Genomic DNA, 10,175 nt, shown 5'->3' with positions numbered 1-10,175 from the left:
CTGGTATAGTTGCCCATGGCATGTTGCGGTCAATCTTTTTTTTCAATGAGATTGAGTTGATCAAACCGGGTTTGAACTCAATTTGCTTCTTCTAACTGGTTTCCACTAACACTTGTAGGGATGGGATTTCTACCTCGAAGTGTAGTACTGCTTCTGTTCCATATACCAAAGAAAAAGGTGTTGCCCTAGTCGACATGCGTATCGATGTGTAGTAACCGTGCAAATCGAAGGTACAATCCTCTTGATATTTTTTTATTAACGACCTTGATTGCCCAATTCATTTTTGGGCGACGATGTGAAGTTTGATTGTTCAGATTTGCGATGGTGAGAAATTATCTTTAAATCACAATAGTCGACACACATTTGCTCATTATCGTCCTTCTCCGACACGATATTTGTTATCCATTGGGAGTATTTTGCCCCAGCTAAGAATCTCGCATCGAACTGCTTTCGTACTTCATCATTGATTCTGAAGACATTCTAGCTTGAGTAGTAACTCGTGTTGAACTCTTTCTTCATGCTAGTGCCGACCTTTACCTCTTATCTCTCGCTTTCTTCTCCTATATTAAAGATTTCAACCTCTCCTTGATGAGGTTTTATTTCTTTAGAATCTTACTTCACAAATCTCATTAACACTGGAGAGGGTTATGGGTCAATCATAATCATCTTCCATGTTATTGATAGGGTGTTCAAAATTAGGAAAATCAACATTATGTTTTTCAAAACATTCATTATCATATCCATATTATTTGAGTTAAAAAAGTTTAAGATACGAGATGATGAAAAAAACGAAACAAACATGATTTAATGTTAAACCAAATGCAAAAGAAAGTGTCAACCCGTAACGCACGAACCCCAAGGCTCCGGGCAAAATAGTGAGGTTAATTAAAAACGATTATATTTCAATAAGCACCACAGACAAATTCTTTATCTTTCAGGTCTTTGGTTTGCAAATACATCTTCTTCTTTATCCTTGTGGTATATTTGTAGGAAAGTTCTGTCGATAAGATCTTGGAGAATGCTTCTAAACTTGGTACACTCATTAATGGAATGCTCGGCTCCTAGATGTACTCCACATGCCTTCTCAAGGTCACCTTTGCTCCTTAGCAAACCCAATTTTACCAAATTTTCAAAAACGAACCTTTTAGAACTTCGAATTTCACTTACATTCTTTACTAGCTTGTGTCGTCCAACCTCGATGGCATTTGTTGAGGTATTTCCATGCTGGGCAAGGGGATTGAATTCAACACTAGGTTTATCCTCTTAGAACTTCAACCATCTTGCATCAATTAGAGATTGTACTTTGAATTTAAGGGACTTGCACTTTTCCGTTGAATGCCCAATGCTTCCCACGTGAAAACCACATCTCACATTTGCATCAAAACTTTTGGAGTATGGAGGTCGTAAGGGTTTCATGGGACGAACACTGGCCAGACCTTTCTTAAGGAGATGGGGTAATTGTTCCGTATATGTCGTAGGAATGGGAGTGAAATTTTTCCCTGGGTTCCTCCTAGGATGAGCCCTTTGGTCAACGTTATGATCGGAACCCAAGCCGGCTCTAGTGCCACAGGCATTATTCGAAGCCTGTTGTGGTTGATAATATCCTGGCGGTTGAGATATTGTTTGGGGACCAGACACTGTATTGTTCACATAAGGAGGGTAACTCAAACTTGGTTGATAAACATGAGTGGGCGCATGACCTTCCCATATGGGTATTGTTGACGTTGCATGTACTCCCCCTTCTTTCTCTTTTTCCGGATTAAAAATGGATTTTTTTGGAGTGGTGGCTTGAGATGTAATTTTTCCATTCTTCAGCCCGATCTCGATTCTTTCGCCTATGATGATAATATCAGTGAAATTAGAAGTCACATTTCCAATCATATGCTCATAAAAAGGTGGTTGTAGTGTACTCACAAACATTGCAACCATCTCTTTGTCGTATAGAGGTGGCTCAACCTGCGCTGCCAATTCTCTCCATCGTTGCGCGTACTCCTTAAAAGACTCCTCTTCTTTCTTTGCCATGTGGTGTAATTGTAACTTGTCTGGCGCGACGTGCACATTGTATTTGTACTGCCTTACAAAGGCGTCTGCCAAATCTGCCCAAGAACGGATATGAGAGGATTCCAGATGTGTATACCAACTCAATGCTGCTTCGGCCAAGCTGTCTTGAAAGAAATGAATAAGTAATTTTTCATCATGAGCGTAAGCAGCCATTTTTCGGCAATACATGGTCAAGTGGTTCTTGGGGCATGTGTTACCCTTGTACTTCTCGAATTCTGGCACCTTGAACTTGTGTGGAATTGTCACTCCTGGGACCAAACTCAACTTCGCCACGTCACCAAACCCGTAACTTTCAAACCCCTCTATGGCTTTTAGCCTGTCTTCCAGTACTTCAAGTTTACTTTTCTCTTCTTCTGTGTCCGTGCGTATGGTGGCCTTAGTCGAAACATCATGTGCAACAACTGTGTGAGGAGACTTGGACGTTTCATTCATCTTCATCTCTGTCGTGAGGATAGGCCCTTGAGTACTAATAGGAAGTAAATCATTTGTTATGGGAAATGCCAAAGAAGTGTGTTTTGACTCTGAATGATCTCCAACGGGTGGTGTGTAACCTAGTGGCAAACCATACATTGGAAACGTGAATTGTGTGCCTAGAGCGTTATGTATTCAAGGGTGAGCATTATCCTCGACCTTTACAGACGAAGTCTCTCCTGCACTCTGCATGGTTTTCAAAGCCTCCAAGATTTGACCGACTTGATCTTTTAGTTGGCTAATATCGGCCTTTACAGCTTCACGTTCTTCTTCCCAAACTTCCATAGCCTCAGAGTTCGCTCGAGTTCTATAAGGATGTAGTGGAAGTCCCGCCGTTGTTTTTTATTTAACCTTATACTGTTTTTATTAATTTGAATTAGATGAAAACTAAATATGTGAAAATGCAAAAATGATGCATGTTAAAAATAGGCGGAAATCACAAGTCCTTAATATCGTTATGATAGAAATTGAAAATGATGAAAGTTTTATAAGTTTATTCTATTTATTTATTAGACTAAGTGGTTTTTATTTTGCCTTATTTATTTATTCATTAAAGCATGAAATTTTCGTTTTTTCTTTTTTTTATTTAAATAAAAACATGATACATTTATTGTTATATATAAAGAAAATGAAGGAAAAATGATGAAAATTGCTAACGCATATGATGTATGATGTATGAAGATGTATATGTCAAATAATGATTAAAAGACAACATGTTTTTTTTATGCTTTTAAGGTAGGTCCAATGTCTTAAGGTATAAACATTGTATGCAATCTCACAAGGATGGCTTCCTAAACCTAAAATCAAGGCCACCAGAGCTATGGTTCTTTTCAGAGCATTTTCCACAACAGTTGAGATGCAACTAGGTGTGAAATTACATGTGAAGAGAACAGACACTGGCTGAGATTCTCACGATAGCCAAACTGGAAGTAATCCAGACGTGACACCGCTACACAACCCCTCTAATTCTATGTTGCACTCAGACCCGGGTATAGGGTCTCACTCATGATATGCACAATAATAATAATAATAATAATAATAATAATAATAATAATAATACTAATAATAGAAAAGAATATAAATAAATTACAAAAATAAATAAAGACAAACATATATAAATAAAGGGAAAAAAATGAAATAAAATAAAATAAAGAAAAACCACATCAATTTTGCACATTTAATTTAAGAAGGCCTGATTCTCTAACGTCCCCAACGGAGTCGCCATCTGTCGCAACCGGGATCGCGACGGGACGGCGAGCCGAAAAACAAACGGGTTTGAGAAATAGATTTGTGGAGTCACCACCATAATTTATTATGGAGAAACTATGGAAAACCAAAAAATAAAGACATGGTCTGCGAAACTAGATTTTAAGTTCGAGAATCGGTTACGCGTAAGGAAGGTGTTAGCACCCTATCGCGCCTGCCCAAAGGCAGTACCTTTAATTAAATGTAAAAAGTTGACGTGGTTTTTTTTAAATGTTTAATTTTCCCTAAAAAAATAACATAAAGAAACTATTAAGAGACAAAAAAATATTTTTTGTTTTATGAACCCGACAACAATTGACCTTGGTCCTACGTACATCCATTTATAAGAAAAAGGTTTGTGAGTTTGTTTAAAAATTATTATTGATTGATTTAGATTTTTGAAAAGTGAATCCGAAAAAAGATTTGGTTTAACAAGATTGACATCTTTTTTGGTTTTGAAGATTTTGTATTTTTATTTATTTAAGAATGATGGGAAAAAGAAAGAAACCGGTCATAGGCCGACACATACTTATAAAAAAAATTATGATTTAAAATAAAAACATTATTTGTATGTAGGAAAAAAAATACCTTTAGAAAAAACTTCAGACTACAATAAAAAGAGAAAAAGAATTGTGTAGAGATGACATACCTTTTTAGCTTTCAGTACTCTCCTCTTTATTCTTTGATGATTGCCGTTGACAGAACCTTTATGGGTTAGAACCTATTTTTCTCTTACTCCTTCTCTTTTTTTCGTTCCCCTTTTCTATGGCAGAGTGCTTATTTATATACACACATTCTAATATTATGATAATTTTGCCCTTAATTGTGAATTAATTGACAATGAACAAAAGAGGGAAAGAAATGATATTGGTTGCTAGAAAACAAATTAAATAATTTTCAAAACATTGATTATCATTATTGTCAGGAAATTTTTTAAAATCTTATTTTCCTCTTTAAAAGCAACTGACGCATGAAATTATATCAATATACTATTTTAATTACTGCTTATAATTATTAGCATAATATTGATTCAAATTATTATCATATTAAACTAACATTTCAAAAATATTGTATCTGGTATTAAAGTTATTATTTTATTCTTTGGTTTAATACCTCTTTTGGTCCCTAGAAAGGGGACCAATGTTCAATGTGGTCCCACCTTTTTTTAGAAGTTCAATGTGATCCCATCTTTTGTAAAAAGTGTGCAATCAAGTCCTTTTTGGAAACGGCGTTAAGTTTTTAACGGAGCAGCTAACAGGGTGGACTGAAGTTAGCTACGTGGCTTTGTGTGGGTAATACGTAGCAGTGAGAGAGTGATACGTGGCTGTGAGAGGGTAAATCAGAAATTAGGGTTTGAGTTGCAGAGAAATTGGGATTTATTGTCGTGTTTCTTCTGAAGGATGTTCATCATATTCTTTAGGTAAGAGCACTGAATTATAATATATAATATAGAATCACAAATTACAATATATAGACAGGAACTTTGTTCTCATCCTTTTAATTCACCAACACGCGATTCTATTACTCATCTCCTTCATCATTCATTTCTTCTTTCTTCTTCAATTTTATTCAGACATAACAGAGGAGGAGGAGAATCTCTTAATTTTCTTCCTTCAATACGTTAATTCATAACTACTTGAGAATAATATCCAGGACTTCAATTTTCAGCACAATCACTAAACACTTCAACCTCTTCTACAACACAAGAACCTTAAACTTTCCAAGTCTCAACCAACCCATCAAGCACACCGTAACCTTTATCTTCAACCTTTATCATCAAGCACAAAATCCTTCACCCAATTTCTAACAATTTCTATGCATAGAACAAAGAGGGAGTAGAAGATTGGATGACAAATGGAAAAGTGTGGCAGCGAGACACACTGTGATGGAGACGCGTTAGAGCCCTCCGTCTTTGATTTGTTGTGAACTTAAAAGGGTAGCAGAAACAGGTGGAACTACGAGCAGGTGAATCGCAGTGACAGAGACTATGGTTGTCGCCGTTGATGCCTCTAATCGTGGAGGAGACGCAGGAATTCGTGATTGGCCGTTTGGTTGTGTCGTCGGAGATCTCGAGGAGGAGTTTCGCGTGTTTAACGGGGTAAAAAGCAAAGGTTCGTGCGACGATGGCAGCAGCTCTAGCTCCGATTGACGTTACCGGATACACCCTGACCGGCTGTGAGAAGCGCAACCATGGTGGACCTGGAAGAAGGAGAAAACCCATGTCAGCGACGTTCGCAGCTCTGGTCTCGACGAGGTGAGGTTGCAGAGCCATGTTTTCACGATTTGCAGATCTGAAAGAAGGAAGAGGTGCGGCGACGACGCCGGAAAGGTTTTGCCGAGGCCACTGGTGCCGCCGCCGATGACTCTAGCGAACTGGGTAAGAAATGTAAACACCGAGAAGATCCTTTACCCCAACTTTTCAAACACGACGAACACCCTTCAGAAAAAACACGACGATAAATCCCAATTTCTCTGCAACTCAAACCCTAACTTCTGATTTACCTTCTCACACCCACGTATGACCCTCTCTCAGCCACGTATTACCCACACAAAGCCACGTAGCTAACTTCAGTCCACCCTGTCAGCTGCTCCGTTAAAAACTTAACGCCGTTTCCAAAAAGGACTTGATTGCACACTTTTTACAAAAGATGTGATCACATTGAACTTCTAAAAAAAGGTGGGACCACATTGAACATTGGCCCCCTTTCTAGGGACCAAAAGAGGTATTAAACCTTATTCTTTTTACCCACCATTAATTATTATTCTCTTTTTTTTTATTTACTTATCCGGACGAAATTGGATGTTGACACATGTCAAAGGAAGGATTAAACGAAGGGTGTTGCTCCCTACACCATCCCACTTTGCTCCCTGTACCACCACATTTTTTTAAAATTCCAAAACTATCCTTTATATTTTAAAATATTCTACACCCCCACCTCTTTTCTTCAACGGATGTCAACATCCGTTGAAGAAAAAATTCTTCAACGAATGTACCACATCCGTTGAGTTTTTTTTTTTTTTAATTTTTATTTTTTTAATTTATTGTATTTTAAATTAATATATAAATATTATTTAATTTTTTTTTAATTATTACTTAATTATTTATAAATTAATTTTATTTTATTTAATAAAATAATTATTATTAATTTTAATTTATGTATTATTATTTAAATAATAATTAAAAAATTTGTTATAAATATATTAAAACGGATGTGTTAACGGATGTGGCGACATCCGTTACATTTTTTCTTTTGGTTTTTAGTTTTTTTTTTTAAATTTTTTTTATTTTAAATTAATGTATAAATATTATTTAATTATTTTAAAATTATTATTTAATTATTTATAAATTAATTTAATTTTATTTAATAAAATAATTATTATTAAATTTAGTTTATGTATTATTATTTAAATAATAATTAAAAAATTTGTTATAAATATATTAAAACGGATGTGGCGACATCCGTTGCCTTTTTTTGTTTTTTTGTTTTTAATTTTTTATATTTTAAATTAATATATAAATGTTATTTAATTTTTTAAAAATTATTATTTAATTATTTATAAATTAATTTTATTTTATTTAATAAAATAATTATTATTAATTTAATGTATATATTATTATTTAAATAATAAATAAAATACTTTTTAAAAATTTATTAAACGGATGTGGGACATCCGTTAACGGATGTCAACATCCGTTGAAGGTGAAACGGATGTTAACATCCGTTTTATAGAAGGACAAATTAGGAATGGGGAGGTGCAGGGAGTGGTTGGTGGTGGTGGAGGGAGCAACTCCCTTAAAGGAATTATGAAAGTAGGTTTGAAAAAATATTAGAGTGCTTCATCCTACACCTCCAACATCTCATCCTGCACCTCCAAAAATTCCATTTTTAACCTTCTGACACCCTGCACCTCCAATTTTTAACTTTCTTCTCTTTCTTATTAAAGATATTTTAATAACTATCTTTTCATTTTCTTCTCTTTTTTATTAAAGACACTCTCCACCACCTTAAAATTAATTCTAATTTAATTTAAAATTTAAATATTATTTAATATAATTTTATATTTTAATAATTATTAAAATATGATTTATATTATAATAATAGCTATATTAAAAAAATAAAAATAAAATAATTAAAATAAAAATAAAAATAAAATAATAATAATAATATAAAATTTGACTTAATATATTCAAATATATTAAATTATATTAAAATATTAAAATATTAAAATAAATTAAATAATTATTAAATTGTAAATAAAAACAAAAATTTTTAAACATTTGTTATCAAAAATCAGTTTTGTTTTTTATTTAAAATTTAATCAATATTTAATTTAATTAAAGTTATAGTATTATTTATTATATTTTTATATTTTAATAATTATTAAAATATGATTTATATTTTTATAATAGTTTTATCAAAAAATAAAAATAATAATAACTAAAATAAGAGTAAAAATAATAAAAATAAAAATTATATTAAAAATCACATTTAATATATTTAAATATATTAAATTATATCAAAATATTAAATAAATTAAATAATTATTAAAATTTAAATAAAAAGTAAAATTTTAGAAACGTTAGTCGAATATTGACGTCCGATAAATTTATAATCGGATATATCCGATAAATAAATTTTTCTAAAATTTTGATTTTTATTTTAATTTTAATAATTATTTAATTTAGTTTAATATTTTAATATATTTAAATATATTTAAATATATTAAATGTGATTTTTAATATTATTTTAGTTATTTTAATTTTTAATTTTTAATTTTTAATTTTTAATAAAACTATTATAAAAATATAAATTATATTTTAATAATTATTAAAATATAAAAATATAATAAATAATGCTATAATATTTAGTTAAAATAAATATTGATTAAATTTTAAATAAAAAAACAAAACTGATTCTCGATAACAAGTTTTTAAAATTTTTTGTTTTTATTTACAATTTAATAATTGTTTAATTTATTTTAATATTTTAATATAATTTAATATATTTGAATATATTAAGTCAAATTTTATATTATTATTATTATTTTATTTTTATTTTTATTTTAATTATTTTATTTTTATTTTTTTAGTATAGTTATTATTATAATATAAATCATATTTTAATAATTATTAAAATATAAAATTATATTAAATAATATTTAAATTTTAAATTAAATTAGAATTATCATTGAGGTGGTGTAGAGTGTCTTTAAAAGAAAAAGAGAAGAAAACAAAATTTCTTTAATTAGAAAGAGAAGAAAGTTAAAAATGAAATTTTTAAAAAGGTTGGAGGTGCAGGATGTCAGAAGGTTAAAAATGGAATTTTTGGAGGTGCAGGATGAGATGTTGGAGGTGTAGGATGAAACACTCAAAATATTAAGGACTGAAACGCAAATGGCCCAAGGCCCACTTAGGAAATTAAAATTATACTGTAACTTTGTTAACAATAAGGTGATTACACTCAAGTAGGCATGTGCAATCTATTAAATGCATAAATAATGAAGATATATGATGACTTAGGTAACAATCTGGTAATTACACTCGTAGTAGCATGATGAGAAGAATACAAAAAGGGATGAAAGATGCATCAAAAGTAGAAGTGAAGTATTTACTCACTTGAAAAAGGTTGAGTTCGCCCAAAAGACATAAAAGCTTGCTTAACACGCCCATGTTAAGCCTAAACTCTCACATGTCCGCTTATGACCCACTCTTCATCCACGTCTTCTAACTTGTTTTCCATGCATGTAAAATGTGTTCATTTTGTGTTATTTGATCCTAGAGATACACCTAGTATAAAAAAAGTGTATGATTTGTTAACATATCACATAAACTTAATAAGTTAAAGATTTTTATGAGTTTGGTCTACATAAAATACTCCATCACTTTTACTCAAATTGGAAAACTTTAAATTTAATGAATTATTACAAAGAAATACCTCAAGTCGATTGATATATGAAAACACCTTAGACCTACATCGTGTACAACCAATATCAAAAGTTTAGTTACCTTTTTAATTTTAATTTATTGCAAAAATAGTCTATCATTAAAAAAATCAATAAATATTTTGATGTGACGGTTTAAAAATATTTAATAATTAAAAAGTAGGAAGTAAAAGAGCATGTCGACGTAACTCCATCGAATTTCTAAATAGGTTGCAAGATTTGTACTGAATGATTGAAGATTTCTATATTTTTTTGTTTAATTTCATTGAAATTGAATGAGATTCTAGTAAATCTTGTTAGTAAAACGAATGGTACAAAAAAGGGATATTATTTTTGAAGGTGAAAATATTGTATGGAAGTTAAATAATATAATCAAGTCATTAATTGGCAAAAATTAGCAAAGAAAATCAAGTCATTAAAAAGTATAATTCAGAGCTAAAGAAATAATTAAGTGA

At 31.2% G+C, this 10,175-nt stretch overlaps 1 protein-coding gene across 1 annotated transcript; it reads right to left on the bottom strand.

Moving 5' to 3' along the window:
* Nucleotides 1-1,263: 1,263 nt before the first annotated feature.
* On the bottom strand, nucleotides 1,264-2,631 carry LOC148203632 (uncharacterized). The gene has a single exon (XM_088107687.1). The coding sequence runs from the start codon at nucleotides 2,629-2,631 to the stop codon at nucleotides 1,264-1,266; it is 1,368 nt and encodes a 455-aa protein (XP_087963813.1).
* Nucleotides 2,632-10,175: the final 7,544 nt, after the last annotated feature.

Source organism: Vigna umbellata, chromosome 2 (assembly GCF_029865625.1).
Source record: "Vigna umbellata cultivar VRB3 chromosome 2, Vumbellata_1.0, whole genome shotgun sequence".
In the NCBI taxonomy this organism is placed as follows: domain Eukaryota; kingdom Viridiplantae; phylum Streptophyta; class Magnoliopsida; order Fabales; family Fabaceae; genus Vigna; species Vigna umbellata.
This window is presented reverse-complemented; position numbering and strand designations above follow the sequence as displayed.